Raw genomic sequence first — 17,500 nt, forward strand, 5'->3', positions numbered from 1 at the left:
CGTTACCAATAATTAGGGGTTTTTTCATATATTGACCTAATTTGATGATATGGATTGATTGATTGATGTTTCGATCAATCGGTGTATTTATGGAACCGCAAGCTTTTCATGTGTTGTTTGTTGTATTTATGTGGATATTTTGTTGAATGATAAATAAATTGCAGTGCTGAATATTGTTGTTTAACAGTGTGCTGTGTGTGTGTTTGTTTTAAAACGTGGTGATTGATTGCTGGATGTTTGCATATATAATTGGGGAAATTTCTTGTGATATTCTGTGGCTAGGGTTTACTTGTTGCTTGAGGACTTTACCTTGATTCTAGTAGAAGAGGTCAAGTATCAACTCTTGTTGCCAACACCGGTTGTTGTTGTCTGCTTGACTGAAACTCTGTTGCTTATTGTTGAGAAATTTGAGTCTAAAATTAAGATTGAAAAGGACTACAATGGTTTATTTGATGATTCGATGATAGATTCTGGATATTAGGTGTATAGGGTTCTGGTTGAATATGGAATCAACTGTTTGTTTCATTAGTTGATTTGATTTGGTATGCTGTAACTGGGATCAAGAACAGCATAGATAATTCTATGCATATATATTCTTATATCCAGTTTACCATGTTACTAGTGTACATGCGCCTGTGCTAATGTGTGCTTCTGCTCGATTCTTGATACTTGTCTGTTTTCTTGAAGGGCTTCTGTGATTAGTTTAAATAACTGGCTTTTTAGGCGATCTTTAAATATATCGATGCTTACAATCACTTGCTGCTCTTGGGAAGCTCAGATAAACTGTTATCATCTGCTGAGGTATAGTTCAACTAGCAATTGTAAGGTTTCTTGAAACTACTATTAAACAATATAGTTGTGCAATTTGACATTTTGTACTGCATGGAGAGTATTTATCTTCTTAGTGGAAGCCGGTTTAGAAGTATGATTAGCGCGCATTATAATAGGCAGGAACTAAATAGAAATACTTATAACTTGAGGCCTTCCACCCATTCTAGTGAGATTGCTAGCTTTTTTGGTAAAGTGCCTGTGAAGTGTTTGAAGCTAATGAAACATGGTGCCTTTTCTGCTTTAATATGGTAGCAGCATCTTTGTGAAAGTGATGTTGGTGATATGATTTCTCATGGGGGACTTCAAATTTTGTTCATTCCATCTTGAATTTTTTTGTTCCTTGTCTTGCTTCAGTTTACATTTGCCATATTGCTTATGGAATATGAGCAGGTTATATTGGACCACTTTATTTTATTTTTATTTTTAATTTTCTGGTTTTCAGATTTGGTTAGAGATATAAACTGTAACCTTATTATCCTCTTATGACGTGAAGAAAGAAACCCCTTTTTTGGGGTTGATGTTGTGGAAACCTACACTTGTCATTTTCGGTGAGCATTGGATCAAACCAAAAGAAAGGTTTATGTTTGTGGTTGTTTGTGTTGATTACCTTTTTAACTTGTAAAACTAATCAACTAGTTTATATACGTGGGAGCTAGTTTGGCAAAAATAAGTTATGTATTTAATAAGTAAAGAAAGGATTCTCTACAAGTTAGAAAAAATGATGATAGGATTATTTCTAAAAATGGTGGGTTTAGGAACTCTTCGCAGCTGCTACAATAATTCTACCCAGATGATCACACACCAACACCATAGCAACTCTGCATCAACATCGACACGAAAAACTCCACTTGTCGATTTGTTCTACTTAGAAATGATAAGCTAGTAAGCTTCCCAAATAGCAATGCAAGATGCTCCAGCACTCTACCATTATCCACACTTGTCTGTTACAAATCATAATCCACACTTGTCATAGCATAATAATTCACTACTATCAAACTCACGTTTAATATCAGAAAGTGATAATAAGAGCACACAGTTGCTCATAATTGGGTACAAGCGGACTTCCACGCCTCTTTAATCTTTGGGCAATACAGCAGGCAATGTTGTGTTAGTGAGCTTATTTCAAAGATGAATTCAGAAGATGTTTCACGGACGAAAATAAAAAATTAGGAAGATGTTTAGTGGATAAAGAGAGTATAAAATAAGATATATATGTTTGATTGTGATATTTTTTAACTACTAGTAACATATTTTTAGGGGATCCTATATATAATTGGAAAATGACTTATCTTACATGACATCCTCATATCTCATCATTTCAAAATCCCTTAACTCACCTTCATCAATTATTCCTATTATATACATTCTTAAATTATAAATTTCTTATTTTTATTTATATTAACAAATGGATAACATTGGCGCTATCTACACTCGAAAAACTCCATTCTTTAATTGACCATCATATCATAATTTATGGGCAAATAGACGACCCAAAACCAAAAGTCTAGTTCTTTTTGCACGCTGAGAGAACCCAAAAGTCCCACTATAATAATAAATCTATATCAAAATTGACCAACTAAAGGGAAAATTAAAATAAAAAAGTGAGAGTTTTTCTTGTTATTTTTTAACAAAAAATGTTGAAAAAAGAAGAAATAGGGTATTAACAAAAAAAAGAAGACGACTATTAACACTCCTCACTCCCACTCTATGATTTTGGTCTGTGGTCCACATCGTCAATTGCTGGCTTATCATCTCAATTCTCATGATCAAATTTTAAACGGCTGTGATCTTTCGATCAAAACGGTCTGTCCCACAGCAGAAAAAATGAGTCGGTGACTCTCTGCAAACAGGAAAGCGCCTCCATCTCTCCTCCTCCATCTCCGTTCCTCTCTGCCACTGAGGATTCAGCTTTTGATAAATTATTAAAAAAAAAAAAAAACTTTAATATCACCCTACTTTTTTCCAATTGTTTTACCACCTAATCAGATCAACCCTGGTTTTTTAATTTCAGTGTTGATTCATTTGGCCGTATATCATTCTTTCCCTATTTATCTGAATCTTGATCTGCTAATTTTTGTTCAAGTTTATCCCGTGCTCCTGTTTATTATCTATACGTTCTTGAAAAAAGATTAAATTTTTATTGATTATGTCATCAAGAAACTCTTCCTTCACAATCCCTAGGCCTTGCAAGCATCTTGTGGATTACAAGATGAAGCACGGATTAAAGGGTTACAATTCGATCCAAGATTTGTTGAAGTTCAGCCCATATGGTAGAATAATGATTGATAAATCAGATCCCAGATGCAGTTTCTGCTCTGGTTGCTGTGGCAGATTGTTTATGTGTTTGATCTGCTCCTCAGTTACATGCTGCATAAATCAAGAATCAAATCATGCCCTTTTGCATTGTGAATCTGTTTGTGGTCATGAGATTGGTGTTGATATGGAGAGGGCTGAGTTGTATTGCTCTGTGTGCTGTGATCAGGTCTATGATATTGAATTTGATAGAGTTGTGATGTGCAAGAAAATGTTGGGGTTGTCTAGAAATGGGAGTGATGGGGCTGTGGAGAGTGGTCAGCTGAGGCTGAGCAAGAGGAGGAGGTTGGATTTTGGGGCTGATTTGGGGTCGGAGAGTGTTAAAAGATCGGTGTTGAGGAGTAAGCAGAGGTCGAAATCGTGCCTCCCGTTGGGGTTGAGGGGGTTGAACAATCTTGGGAACACTTGCTTCATGAACTCTGTGTTGCAGGCATTGCTTCATGCTCCCCCTTTTAGGAACTACTTTCTTAGTGATAGGCATAGCCATGAGAGGTGTAGGAAGACCTCTGCTGATAGGCTGTGCTTGCCCTGTGATGTGGATGTCATTTTTGATGCTGTTTTCTCCGGTGATCGGACGCCTTACAGTCCTGCTAAGTTTCTTTACAGGTTTGTCGATGTTGATGGATCGTTTTCTTGCAGTTTTTGGCACTTCTTGGTTGTTGTTTGTGTGCTGTGTTTATGGACATTGATAGTGGATCATGTTTGGGATGCGTTGTTTTGGGGGGATTTGATAGTTAAATTAGTTAATTGCAACTTATAGGTTTGGAAAACTGGTAGCTTTTAACTTCATATTTGATATGTATTTGAGACATTATGAATCAAAAACAATGTTGCCAATGCTGATTGAGGTTGTCTCCATCATTTTCAGCTGGTGGCAGCATTCGGAGAATCTTGCTAGCTACGAGCAGCAAGACGCGCACGAGTTCTTTATCTCAATGCTAGATAGGATCCATGACAAGTTGGGGAAATCTAGTCTTGCAAATAAAGGTAAATTGAGCTCCAAGATTTGGCATTTCCTATTTTGCAGATTGAGATTTGGTTGAAAGATATTAGATTGCTTTGTTCTTTGCTTGAGATTCTATCCATCACTATTGATGAACGAAAAAAACGAAAGAAAGACAAGTAATGATCTTGCTTGTGAATGATAAAAAGGCAAAAGCCTCAACACACTTGTATAGATATTCATGTAGTAATATTAATGCATAGAGTCTTAACTACATGTAGAGAATGTTAAACGCATTCAATCATTCGCCTTTTTTCTGTTTCGCTGACCGGAAAACCTATCGACGTTTGAACAGAAAATGGGGATTGCCAGTGTATTGCTCACAGGGTTTTCTCAGGGCTTCTGAGATCGGATGTCACGTGTACATCCTGTGGGTTCACATCTTCGACTTATGATCCGTGCGTGGACATCTCTCTCGACTTGAACACGGGCGCCTCTTTTGCAACGGATTTCAGCAGCCGGTCAAGCAAGCTGAACGAGACCTTAGCAGCTCCCACGCTTGCAGGCTGCTTCGACCTGTTCACGAGGCCGGAGAGGTTGGGATCGGACCAGAAACTCTACTGCGAGAACTGCCATGAAAAGCAGGACGCGCTGAAGCAGATGTCTCTGAAGAAGCTCCCGCTGGTCCTATGCCTGCACATCAAGCGTTTCGAGCACTCGCCAATCCGGAAGATGTCGAGAAAGATCGACCGCCATCTGCAGTTCCCCTTCTCCTTGGACATGAGGCCTTATCTATCCTCTTCCATAGTGAAGAAAAGATTTGGGAATAGAATGTTTTCTTTGGAGGGAGAGGAAGCTGCAGATGTTTCGACTGAGTTTGAGGTTTTTGCAGTGGTGACTCATTCTGGGATGTTGGAATCTGGGCATTACGTGACGTATCTGCGTCTGAGAAACCAGTGGTATAAATGTGATGATGCTTGGATTACAGAGGTTGATGAAGAGGTGGTCAGAACCTCACAGTGCTACCTGATGTTCTACGTGCAGAAGGTGTTTTACCACAAAGGGAGCGACGACCTCGGCTGCCAGCCGGTGTCGCCACTGCCGGATGCCTTCGTCCCTATAGCCGGCTGTTGCTAGACGAACGAACGGAGATAGCAGCAGCTTCGACTGTGTTTTCTTCTTGGGTTTTTCAGCTTCACTTCACATCCCTCCAAACGACACTTGCAACTATGTACAGATATTAACTATACATTTGACAGGAGGGGTTTTGGAATTATATATTTGTCACAACGGATTTTCCTGCATTTCATCTCACCTAAATTCGGGCACATGAAATCTTTCACCATAATATTTGTCATTTCATCAAATATATTGAGAAAATATCAGTATGAAGAAGACAAGACAAGAAGATAGCACGATCAATACAATGTTAAATGTGACTTGGAGAATTGTTGTATGCTCCATCTCTTTTCAGCCACCATCAAACAGTTTCTTGAATTTCCTACGATAAAACGAAGATGAAAAGGAAATTTTAATAATGGATTCCATTTTGAGAAGAAACAAGAGTTTGTCTTTCATTCCATACCTTGCGGGACATTACTATTTCTCATAAGAAATCAGCCTCATACTGTGCAGGGACTTTGCCACGTGGATATATCGCCTAGAAGGCCACGAAGCTGATCTATCAGAATCTTGAGATACTTGTTCTTCTCTGCAAGTTCCTATTCCAAATCAAGATATATAATGAGTTATATGTTTCAAGAAATAAACACATTGGGCACATAATAAACATATGATTTGCAGTGAATAAAAGGAAAACAACTTGTTAGCTACTCTTTTGATCAGGTCTTCTACCACTTCATAGGCCATAGCACGCCTACCATGCTCATCCTTTAACGAGAGCTTGTAAATAAGTAAATCAGTTTTGACACCAACAGCTTTCAATAATGGGAGCATGCAGCAACATTAATTTAAAATCAGACCGACTGAAGTAGCTGCATCGGGTGTGTTTTAGTCTCTCGCATTAAGATGATTCTGATGCTTCTATTCAAACTCATTGTAAAGCATTAAAGCATGCATAAACACCTCATGACGTCAAGAGTATTGCCAAAGTAGAATACTAGGACATGCCAAACCATGAACAGCAAACAGATTGATCAGCATTTCATGTAAGCATAAGCATTAGCAAAATAGAAGAGTTTTACCAAACTGCTTCCCAGAGAAAAGGAAAAGAAATTTCTCTTGTGACAGAAAACCTTTTTCCAAGGGCAAATCAATTATAATTGAGACCTTTACATCCTACAACAAGGAAAGGGAACACATTAACTATTTGACACAGCATACTGAATTTGTTTGCCTAGTGTTGATTCGGGTTGGAACTTGGAATCAATGCATATGGCTTCAGAGCATTAATTAATACCCCGGGCTGGATGTGGCAGCATATGAATGTATGAACATTATTCGCATCTTATTTGTTTCTCTAGCCACTTTGGTCGTGACAGTAGAAGCTAAAAGTATCACCTAGCGATAGATTCACTCCTAATCCCAAGTACCCAAACATATAATGTATTCACTGGAAAATTCAACAACTCTATTATCGTGTATATTATTACACTGAAAGTACTAGTACCGTTCTTAAGATAGAGGCTTGCTCTTCAAGCTTCTCTATTTCTGTTTGATCGGCCACAGATCCTGAACTCGTCAAAACTGATTCAGACGATTTAACCTGCTTTAGTTGAACAGACATTACTCATACAATCAGAACAGTTTAAAACCTACCTAATTCTTCAAAGTCAAGAAAAAATAAATAACAGATAACAGAATGTAACTTAACATCAAGATCATAAAGACCAGGCACTCAAAATCACCTCAAACTGTATCACCATCACACAACTGAAATATGCAGCTCAACAGGACTTCCAATAATGGAGCCAGACTCTACTGTTAGGGGGCATTTACCAATTGTGAGAGGATATATAAATAAAACATATGATTGAGCATTTGAAGAATTAGATAATCACACAAATTCAAAATTAATCTATTCATCTGGTAGATTAGAGCAAAAATAATTTTCTAAGCAGTATGGAGTACTGATGCAATAAATAACACCCCGACAATCAGATTGCCACAACCACAACCACAGCTATGAGTATATCTTTTAAGGTGTATTCAAAATGCAACAATTTGAATCTTAAAGCATAATATGTGGAACTTTCAGAACATCCAAAACCACTAATACAGTATTATTAGTTGAAGGTCAGTTGCAATTTGAAATTTATTATCCTCGACAATTAAATAAAAAAAACTGAAGACTACCTTCTGCGCATTCGAAATCGCGAGGAGGACTGAACGCAGGGACGCGATGGAGGCCTTATACTGCAGCCTAGCTTCGTCGAGGGCGCCGCCGCCAATCTCGAAGCTATTATGATGCTGAGTGTGGGACTGCGACGCGGAGGCAGAGGAAGACGCGGAAGAAGAGTCCGAAGACACGTCGTGGTGGCCGTTATTCATGCTAGCGGGACCACCGCCGGGATTAGTGCCGCCAGGAAGTGCGGCGGAGGCGGAGGACGATGTGTTGGACCAAAGCGCAGCGTTGCAGAGCTCGTCGTTCATGGCGGAGAGGATTAAGAAGGCGGATTGGATCGTCTCCTCGAGGTGCTTCTGGCCTTCGACGGCGAGCTCTTGAGTGGTCTTGTGAGAGTAATTGCTTGATGTTGGGGAGGAACTCATCGTTGAGTGCTTCTCTTCCATTTGCCGGCGAGGAGGAGGCGGCTGACGGAGGAGAGAAATGGAGGAGGATTTGGGGAATTGAGAGCAATTTGACTGTATTTGTTTCAAAATGTAAGTCGCATTAATAGGCTAATTCAGACTGCAAACTCGCATCGCGATTTCTGGATCTGAGAAAACTCGTTACAAAACGATTGACGATGAAAACCTAAAACTTTTTTTGATTGAAATAACCGGTCCATTTTAATACTATAATTTTGTTAACAACTTCATAAAATGAGAATCCAAATTAATATTATGTTTCTCTTTTGGCAAATAAAGTATTTTTTGTGCTGTTAAATTCAAATATAAATCTATCTATTATATATTAAAACATGAATTTTTAATTAAAAGTTAATTTTAAATTAATTGTAAAATTGAGTGGCAATTTATGATTAAAATAAAATTGAAAGTTTATTGTGTGCCATATTTCCTCTCCTTTTTTTCTCTTTTATACTATAATTTTATTCGTTTGCAAAATCATGTTATTCAGGTAAGATCGCGATAAGAATTTTAATTTGATACTATATCATATATATATATAAAATGTTTAAAACGAAGAAGTTAAAATCAACTAGAACAGCGGATTAAAAGATTTCAAGGAAGGAATGACTTGTTGGCTATCGAATCTATGAGGGATGCGAAGAAGGAATTGGCTGGTATTCTTGCTCGGGAGGAAACGCATTGGAGGCAAAGGGCGAAGCAATTTTGGTTGAAAGATGGGGATCAAAATACGAAATTCTTTCATTCTATGGCTTCGGCCCGTCGCAAAGCTAACACTATTACACGTTTGCAGCGAGATGACGGCAGTTGGGCTACCACCCCCGAAGAGCTAAGGAACACGACGAAGGAGTATTTCGCTACTTTATTTGAAAGCCCTCAAGGAGGGGGGGATTTTAGTCATGTGTTAGACCGTCTCCAGCCTTGCATTGATAATGATAAAAATGTGGAACTCACCAAGGAGTTCACTATTAAAGAGTTTTCTGAAGTTCTTGGGCAAATGCATCCCGATAAATCTCCGGGACCAGACGGTTTCAATCCTCAATTCTACCAGAGGTTTTGGGGAGTACTAGGCGCGGATATTTTTCAGAATTGATGTGGTTGGCTTAATGCTACTACCTTTCCTCCTCAGTTGAACAGTACTATTATTTCCCTTATTCCGAAGGTGGCAAACCCTTCTAATATGAAAGAGCTCCGCCCGATTTCTTTGTGTAACGTGGTCTATAAAATTATCTCTAAAGTCTTGTGTAATAGATTGAAGAGCGCTTTGCCTCACCTCATTGATCGAGCGCAGTCGGCTTTTGTGGAAGGACGTCTCATCCACGACAATATTCTAATTGCGATTGAAGCAATCCATTCTATGAAGAAAAAGACTTGTGGGAAGTTTGGGACTGTGGCTCTCAAAATCGATATTAGCAAGGCGTATGATCGCGTCAATTGGGATTATCTTGAAGCTGTTCTTGAGAGATTGGGTTTTTGCAGTAAATGGTGCAGCTGGATTTCTTTGTGTATTCGCTCAGTTTCTTATGAAGTTATGGTTAATGGCGTGACGATTGGCCCTATTATTCCTGGTCGTGGCCTAAGGCAGGGCGATCCCCTTTCTCCGTATTTATTTATTCTCTGTGCCGAGGGTCTCTCGGCTATGATTAACTATGAGATGGCGAGAGGAAATTTGCATGGCATACAGATTAGTCGGGGAGGGCCGGCAATATCTCATCTTATGTTTGCCGATGATTGTATTTTCTTCTGTCGGGCCTCCTCAACTGAGTGTGCTAATTTGAAACGAGTTCTTGAGGATTATGAGGCTGCGTCGGGGCAAGGTGTCAATTACCAAAAGTCGGGGATCCTTTTTAGCTCTAACGTCGCTGCTGGAGATCGTGATTTGTTGTCTACTTTGTTGGGCGTCTGGTCTCCGCTTAATACCGGCCGCTATCTCGGGCTGCCTTCTCTTATTGGGCGGAAGAAGAATGAGATTTTCCAATATTTAAGGGATAGATTGTGGGGCAGAATCAAAGGTTGGAATGGGAAGAAGTTGTCAAAGGCTGGAAAGGAAGTGCTTATCAAGAGTGTTGCTCAAGCTATTCATTCGTTCAGCATGGCGATTTTCTCCCTTCCAACGAGTCTTACGGATGAGATGGAGAAGCTTCTCAACAGTTTTTGGTGGAGTAATAAGGCTGGAGAGGGTAGAGGCATAAATTGGATGAGTTGGCAAAAGCTTTGTGTTGACAAAAACGGTGGCGGTATGGGCTTTAGGAGTCTTCAACTTTTCAATGTGGCTATGTTGGGGAAAACTGGTTGGCGTTTGCTGCATGACCCGGATGCTTTGGTTAGTAGGGTGCTAAAAGCTAAGTATTACCCTCATGGCAACTATCTCACCGCTAAACTAGGTTTTAATCCTAGTTTTACTTGGCGAAGCATTCATTCGGCTCAAGACCTGGTGAAACGTGGTATTCGTTGAAGGATTGGGAATGGCTCACAGGTTAAAGTCTTTAAGGATCCTTGGCAGCGCCGAGATAACAGATTTTGGGTTGCCTCGGCTCCGCCTCCGGGGTTGGACGATATGAGAGCTTTTGAGCTCATGGATATGCAGACTGGTGGCTGGAATTTGGGCCTTATTGATCATTTGTTTCTTCCTGAGGATGCGGCTGCTATTGTGAGTATTCTGCTGTACCCGAATGCGGGTATTGACAGGCCCATCTGGCACTATTCTTCTTCCGGTATTTATATGGTTAAGTCAGCGTATAAGATTGCGAGCGACCTCACGATTGATGCTCAGTTTCGAGAGGAGGGTTCTTGGTCCCATATCTGGAAGTTGTCCGTTCCTCCGAAGGTGAAGTCCTTTCTCTGGAGAGCGGCAAAGAGTAATCTTCCCTGCAAAGAAAAACTCTTATCTCGAGGCCTTCAAGTGGGTGGGAAGTGTGGTGTTTGTAAGGTTGGGTATGAAAATTTATGGCATATCTTTATAGCTTGCCCGTTTGCGGAGGAGAGTTGGCAGTGTGGGGGTTTCTCGGTACTCCTATTCCACATGAGGGCGAATTTCGACTCTTTCAAAGATGCCCTTTTTTCTTTGGTAAGTAATGAAGATGGGGTGCTGGCAGCCAAAGTGTGCATGATGTTATGGCATATTTGGAAAGATAGAAATAAGGCTGTATGGGAGAACGTCATTCTGATTCCCAGCCGCACCGCTGCTCTTGCCTTTAGTTGTCGTGAAGAGTGGATTTTGGCGCGGAGCTGTCATTCCTTGACGCTTTCGGCTGCTAGGGCGCCACCGATCGCCAACTCGTGTGCTGGTTGGCATGCTATTCAGGTGGGGTGGGTGAGATGCGGTGTGGATGCAGCTTTCTTTGAGCATGATAATTCTATGGGCATTGGGATGGTGGTGCGTGACCATGCAGGTGAGTTCGTGATAGGAAAGTCGATGAAGGTGTCGGGGAGCAGAGACGTAGCGGAAGGGGAACTAATGGGCATTAAGGAGGCGTTGTCTTGGATTAAGACCCTTGGGTATGAGCACGGTTGGATTGATTGCGATAGCAAGATAGCTTGTGACGCTGTTCTAAAGGGTGCAGGCTTTATCAATGAGAGAGGCGTTCTTGCTGATCATTGCCGACGCGAGCTTTTGAACATGTCGGGTATCCAAGTTTGTAATGTTCGTCGTTCTAGAAACGCTATAGCACACTGCTTAGCTAAAGCTGCGAGAGATATTTCTACGTTTCATGTTTGGAATGAACCCCCGTCGTTTGTGGAGGGTCATCTCCATGTTCCATGTTCGTGTGATTAATAAAATCTCTCTCTTTCGTAAAAAAAAAAGAAGTTAAAATCAATTAATATTTATAATAATTTTTATTGCATTTAGAATTTTATATGATAATTAAATTAATATTTATTCTACATAAAAAAAAATAAGAACATTTGTCGTGCGTGCAAATGCTAGTTGAAATAAAATGCGTGTTGTTGCCAAAATGAATTCAGTCTCAACACTATTTTTGTCAAAATTCAGTACAGATTTATTCCTTGGTTTTAGAACACTAATTGCGCATTTTATTTCCCTTTTTCCCTACACAAATGAACAAATTATAATATGAAAACGAAAAAACAATTTTTTTTTTATTTTTAAAAATCACTCTAGCTGCCAAAACATAGGCAAACATAAGCATTATATACCAATAAATATTTGGGCAGGTTACAGATGCTATAAGAGCAACTTTTTGAAAGCAAGATGCACTTACTTGTCTAGCAACAATACCATACATAACTCTAGAGAGAGAAACACGCTATAAGCATCACTGTATTTCCACAAAATAAGGAAACATGAGATGAGATACACACAAGTTCGAAACAGAGAATTCTAGAATGGTGGATGGTCCAGCTGAACCCAAACATGTCATACTTAAGTTGTCATTACAGTCATCCAAGTACCGATTTTCCGGCATCCTTGAAGATCACTGAGCCAATTTCTTCAAGTGCTGCAACGTTTTCTGCTTGATCCATTGTCGATCGTATGGAAGGTAAGCCTGAATTGAGTGGTCGTAGCTGCAAAAGCACAATGATAATCAACTGACAGGTTGATAAATTTGGGGATCCAAGTCCAGTAGAGTTGCACTTAGATCTACATGCTTACATGTCACACACACACACAAACAGAGGCTTACACTAATGCACTCAAATCAGCAAGGCCGTCAATGAAATTGTACAGATCTGAGATATCATATGTGATGTTTCTTATGGCTGGATTTAGCTCTTTCAGTTTTCGTTCATATAGCCCACATATTCCTGCATAAATTGTTAAAATATGTGAGGTGGAAAACATAAGTTTAGCATTGGACTGTGAAATGCATCTACTGTCTGGACGATAAAACAATACTATATCCTACTGTTAAGACAGTTTTTTATTTTATTGCTTGATAAATATCAATAGCTCTGATCTTAAGTAAAAGAATAAAAGAAAACCACAAGTATAGCTTCCATAAAACAAATTCAGAAAAGTTTGCATAGGCATCTTTTTTTCCTTCTGATTCAAAGATATCCCTTCTGGCATTTTCATTGAGCTAAAATTAATCAGAAAACAACAAATAAAGCCTTCCAATTTTTTACAATCTCAATCCTTCAAAAGCATGAAGAACAAGCATAAGTTATAACTATCAAGTGCATCTCATTTTTCTCTATCCAAGCTTTATGCTTTTATAAAGTATTCTCCAAAAAAATTAACTTATAGCTCTGCCTTGGATGCTACAATTGTATGAAACCTGTTTCAGAACTTCTTAAATCACAGAATTCTACAATTCTAACATTGTTCAGTACCCTTTACTACACTGATGTAGGAAAATGGGTGGCTGGATGGCTGCAAAACGAATAAACAAGTACGATTAAAGAGCAAGATTCACAGCTAATTGCAAAAACAACACAAATTTATCACCAAAAAGATGCCACCATTTTTTGTTTTGGATGGCATAATTTTAATAGTTTCCACTACTTCATCTATCGCAAGGAAGCTGAACAAACCTAGCATCTACTCGTGATACCTTTTACACACAAGACATTTTGCATAATACGGGAAATACAGTCAAATCCAACAATATGACAGACTTTAAACATTAATAACATAATAAGCAGACAACAATCATTATTTATGTAATGGGTCGGTAAAATAATTCAAATACTGCAATCTGAATTTACCTACCATATAGCTCCCCTACCATGTGATATCAGAGCAACTTAAAGCTGAACAGTCAAAAACTTTCATAGTGTACAAATTTTTAAAGCATACCATCCATTGCTTGGCTGATTGAGTCATAGTCCATGAACGTGCGGGTTGCTCTGTATTGGGATGTTTGCATCAGAATAATAGTATGCCTATTAGACTGCAAAGCATATGACAGCAGGATAAGTAACAATTATACGCATCCAACAATGACACAGAACTAGAATTGCATAGTGAGAATTCGTCCAATTTCAAACATATTTCCAAGCATAAAACAAGAAAATAAGCAAAAGAAGCTACATTTTATTATACTACAAGAATAGCACGATCAAATGCTTTCTAAGCCAAAATGTTCTAAAGAGAGCTTGCTTCTGGCCTTCCTTATTTTAGCAGTAAATTTCATAGAGTAACAACTAAAAGTCCTTTCTTAATGGTAAAACAAAATAGAAAAGGAAAACTTTCAGAAAACCACTTGAACAGCAGCAACACACCATAATAGTATAAAAGCTTTAGAAATTGCAAAAAGCAAACAGGTAAGTAAAAACAAAAATAAAATCTTCTGAAAAAAGGAATCAAACGTGAGAAATAATTTTAAAACTCGAATTCACATAAACACAACCTAGGCGAAATACAAAATAAAGATAAAAAGAAACAGAAAAATGTAAATAGATTTTAGAGTATTCTGCAGCGCCATATTAACGAAACCCTAACGAACCAGAGAAAGGGTTCATGAACACAAAATCATAAGATCATTCGCGCATCACAGGCTCGTGTACATGGAGATGAAGAGGAAGAGCAATACCATTTCGGAGGAGCGAGAAGATACGCGCAGGAAGAGAGAGAATTTCCGAAGTCCGATGTCAGTGTGTGTTGTGTGTGAGAAATGAGAATGGAAGAGTGAGTGAAGTCTTCTTTGATGATGCAGACACTTTGATCGTATTTTTTACGTTTGTTAGTTTTTTGGGTATGGAAAAAAGAAATGTGGGTGAACTTGATGGCAATTTCGTCATTGAAACTCGAAGTATTTCACACATTTTGTCAATCACTTTCTATTTTGATTTATTTGGTGATTTTTTTCTCCTTTTTTGTACTAATAGATTTTTGTTTCTTGACTCGTATGAAAAAGTTCGTGTACCAAGTTCATATCTCAAATGTGTAACAACAATAATGACATTTGAACACTAGGTGTACTGAACACTTTGTAAAAAATCGATTTTTTTAGTGGATAGAAAGTGGATCGGTTTTAGGGGTTTATTATTTTTACTGTTTTATCCCTTGATTTTTTCTATGTATATATATCCGAAATTAGTTTCTCTCCCTTGATTTTTTCGTCCATTTTCTTTCCTTTTTTTTCGGCTAATTTGTTTCCAATTTTCACAAAATCTTCCATTTTGTTTCCTTATTTTTCGAAGACTTTGTTTCCTTATTTTTACTCCCTCCGTCTGCCAAGATTATGTAAAAATTACTATATTTGGCGTCCGCCAAGATTATGTCACTTTCCTTTTATGGCAATGGTCCCAGCATCCTATTTAATATTTTATCCTTACTAACATTCTTTATTTACAAAAAAACCCACTCAAAATTCAATCTCAACCACACATCTCATAAAGTGGTGGGACCCTTTCTCCACTACATCAAAATCATCACCAATTTTATTAAATCTCGTGCCCAAGCAATTTTACATAATTTTGGCGGACGGAGGGAGTATGTTTTTATTTCAGAAAATTTTATAAATTATATAATTCGAATATATTTTTTTTTCGGTTTTGTTTTTGATTTATTTGTTTTTAAATTTTATTATTGATTTGTTACCAATAATTTAGTGTTTCTTGCTATAATAATTCTAGATTTGTTTCCAACTATTTTTTTTCTTAATTAATATTATTTATTTTTTCCCAAAAATTATTACTCCTAAATTTTGTGTTTATTTGTTTTTTATTAAATTGTTTCAACTAATTTTGTGTTTCTCCTTAAAATAATACTAGATTTGTTTTCGGATATTATTTTTAAATTTTTTCAAAAATTAGATTTTTTTATAAGATAAAAATAAATAATATTAAATTATGTTATTATTTCGGATATTTATATTTCTAATTTTTTTTATTTGTTTCCACTAATTTGTGTATTCCGCTAAAACTAATCTTAAATTTGTTTCCACTAATTTAGAGATTCTAATTCTGCTATAATTAATCCTAGATTTGTTTCCACTAATTTAGATATTCTAATTCTACTATAATTAATCGTAGATTTGTTTCCACTAATTTAGGGATTCTAATTCTCCCAAAATTAATCCTAGATTTGATTACCTAATTTAGAGATTCTCCTAAAAATAATCCTTTCAACATATATTTTATTTTTTCATAATTATTTTGTATTTTTTGAATTGTATGTACAAATATACATTTGTTCAGTTTGGAAACAATATAATGGGGCATTGGTCGAAAAAATAAATAACATATACTTGGATTAAATGTATTATAATAATGCAGTAAACGCGATATAATAATAGGAAATAAATTTTAATTAATTAATAGAAATAAATTAGTGAAGGTTGGAAAAAAAATGTGAATACGATGTGATTTTGGTTGGAAAACTATATACATTTTAGACAATGTATTATAATATAGTATTAAATGCGATATAATAATAACAAATAATTATACTCAATGAAATAGAGTTGAATTAATTAATTGAAATAAATTAGTGAATTTGAAAAAAAATCAAATTTAAAACTATATTACATATACTTTATTTTAATATATTATAATAAAGTATTGTAATCGATATGATGATAACAAATTGAACCACGATCGTGTGAGTAACGAAGTCGAAATAGTTATACTCAATGAAAAAAAAATTAATTAATTAGTTGAAATTATATAACAATATACTTGAAGACCATATATTATAATATAATATTAAAGTCGAAATAATTAAACTCAACATTCATCAAATTTAATTATATAATTGAAATATTATTAAAGTTGGAATAAAATATAAAGTATAGTCAATCGTATGCAAAGATTTTTATTGGAATCTATATAACATATAGTTGAATACAATGAATTATAATATAGTATTAAACGAGATAAAATAATAAGAAATAATTATAGTAAATGAAATTTAGTTGTATTAATTAATTGAAATAAATTAGTGAATTTGAAAAAATAAAAATAAAAATAAAAATGAATCATACGGTGGTATTTTGGTCGGAGAACTATATAACAAATATTTGAAGACAATGTATTATAATATAGTATTAAGCACGATATAATAATAATTTTTCGCAATGTAATAACTATATACAATGTAATAAAGTTGAATAATATAATTGAACTAAAGTTTTGAATTTTTTAAAAATAAATTATACGCAATGAAATAAAGTTTAAAGAATTAGTGATTTTGAAAGAAAAGAAAAAATAGGGAGGTTGCGCGATAAACTTTATAACATACACTTGAAGACAAAGTAGTATGTTATAGTATTGTAATTGATACAATAACAAGAAAATTGACTACCATAGTGACAGTGTGAATAGAAAAGTCCAAATAGTTAATCTCAAAGAATCATATACTTGAATTATAATTTAGTATGAAACGCGATATAATAATAATGAATATTATACTCAATGTAATAAAGTTGAATTAATTAATTGAAATAAATTAGTTAATTTGGAAATTAAAAATTAAACAAAATCAACCATGAATCATAAAAAAATAAGCATATATGTCTTGCTTAATCGTAAAAAAAAAATGAACTACGATTGTGTGAGTAACGAAGTCAAAATAATTAAACTCAATGCAAACAAGTTTAATTGATAGTTGAAATTAATTAGTGAATTTGTAATAAAAAAGAATGAATCATATGATGGGATTTTGCTCGAAAAAAGTATATATAACGTATACTTTATTAAAAGCGATAAAATAATATGAAAATGAAATACTGTAGGGTG

The 17,500-nt window shown here is 36.3% G+C and overlaps 4 protein-coding genes across 6 annotated transcripts in view; 2 read left to right on the forward strand and 2 right to left on the reverse strand.

The window, feature by feature from the left end:
• LOC131024868 (probable steroid-binding protein 3) overlaps positions 1 to 184 on the forward strand; it is a 613-nt gene extending 429 nt beyond the window's left edge. The window contains exon 1 of the mRNA XM_057954417.1: positions 1 to 184. This exon is cut by the window's left edge and continues 429 nt beyond it. Within this exon, the coding sequence (XP_057810400.1) occupies positions 1 to 16 (16 nt within the window). The 3' untranslated portion in view covers positions 17 to 184.
• Positions 185 to 2,611: 2,427 nt separating this feature from the next.
• On the forward strand, positions 2,612 to 5,391 carry LOC131024869 (ubiquitin C-terminal hydrolase 22-like). The gene is made up of 3 exons (XM_057954418.1): positions 2,612 to 3,750; positions 4,013 to 4,131; positions 4,443 to 5,391. Exons 1-3 carry the CDS (start codon positions 2,978 to 2,980, stop codon positions 5,222 to 5,224), a joined length of 1,674 nt encoding a protein of 557 aa, XP_057810401.1. The 5' UTR covers positions 2,612 to 2,977; the 3' UTR covers positions 5,225 to 5,391.
• A 33-nt stretch (positions 5,392 to 5,424) lies between these two features.
• LOC131024870 (mediator of RNA polymerase II transcription subunit 30-like) lies at positions 5,425 to 8,023 on the reverse strand. 3 transcript variants are annotated; one of them, XM_057954420.1, is made up of 4 exons: positions 7,403 to 8,018; positions 6,717 to 6,812; positions 5,673 to 5,808; positions 5,425 to 5,588 (listed from the first exon to the last, which is right to left on the reverse strand). In XM_057954420.1, the coding sequence occupies exons 1-3, from the start codon at positions 7,835 to 7,837 to the stop codon at positions 5,710 to 5,712; spliced, it is 630 nt and encodes a 209-aa protein (XP_057810403.1). In that variant the 5' UTR covers positions 7,838 to 8,018; the 3' UTR covers positions 5,425 to 5,588; positions 5,673 to 5,709. The 3 variants fall into 3 exon arrangements, with proteins under 3 accessions (XP_057810403.1, XP_057810402.1, XP_057810404.1); XM_057954419.1 differs by having other exon boundaries at positions 6,717 to 6,815; XM_057954421.1 differs by lacking the exon at positions 6,717 to 6,812 and having other exon boundaries at positions 7,403 to 8,023.
• Positions 8,024 to 11,989: 3,966 nt separating this feature from the next.
• On the reverse strand, positions 11,990 to 14,528 carry LOC131024872 (enhancer of rudimentary homolog). The gene is made up of 4 exons (XM_057954422.1): positions 14,353 to 14,528; positions 13,617 to 13,710; positions 12,502 to 12,622; positions 11,990 to 12,382 (listed from the first exon to the last, which is right to left on the reverse strand). The coding sequence occupies exons 1-4, from the start codon at positions 14,353 to 14,355 to the stop codon at positions 12,292 to 12,294; spliced, it is 309 nt and encodes a 102-aa protein (XP_057810405.1). The 5' UTR covers positions 14,356 to 14,528; the 3' UTR covers positions 11,990 to 12,291.
• Between the last annotated feature and the right edge of the window lie 2,972 nt (positions 14,529 to 17,500).

The sequence above is a fragment of the Salvia miltiorrhiza genome, chromosome 5, assembly GCF_028751815.1.
Source record: "Salvia miltiorrhiza cultivar Shanhuang (shh) chromosome 5, IMPLAD_Smil_shh, whole genome shotgun sequence".
In the NCBI taxonomy this organism is placed as follows: Eukaryota; Viridiplantae; Streptophyta; class Magnoliopsida; order Lamiales; family Lamiaceae; genus Salvia; species Salvia miltiorrhiza.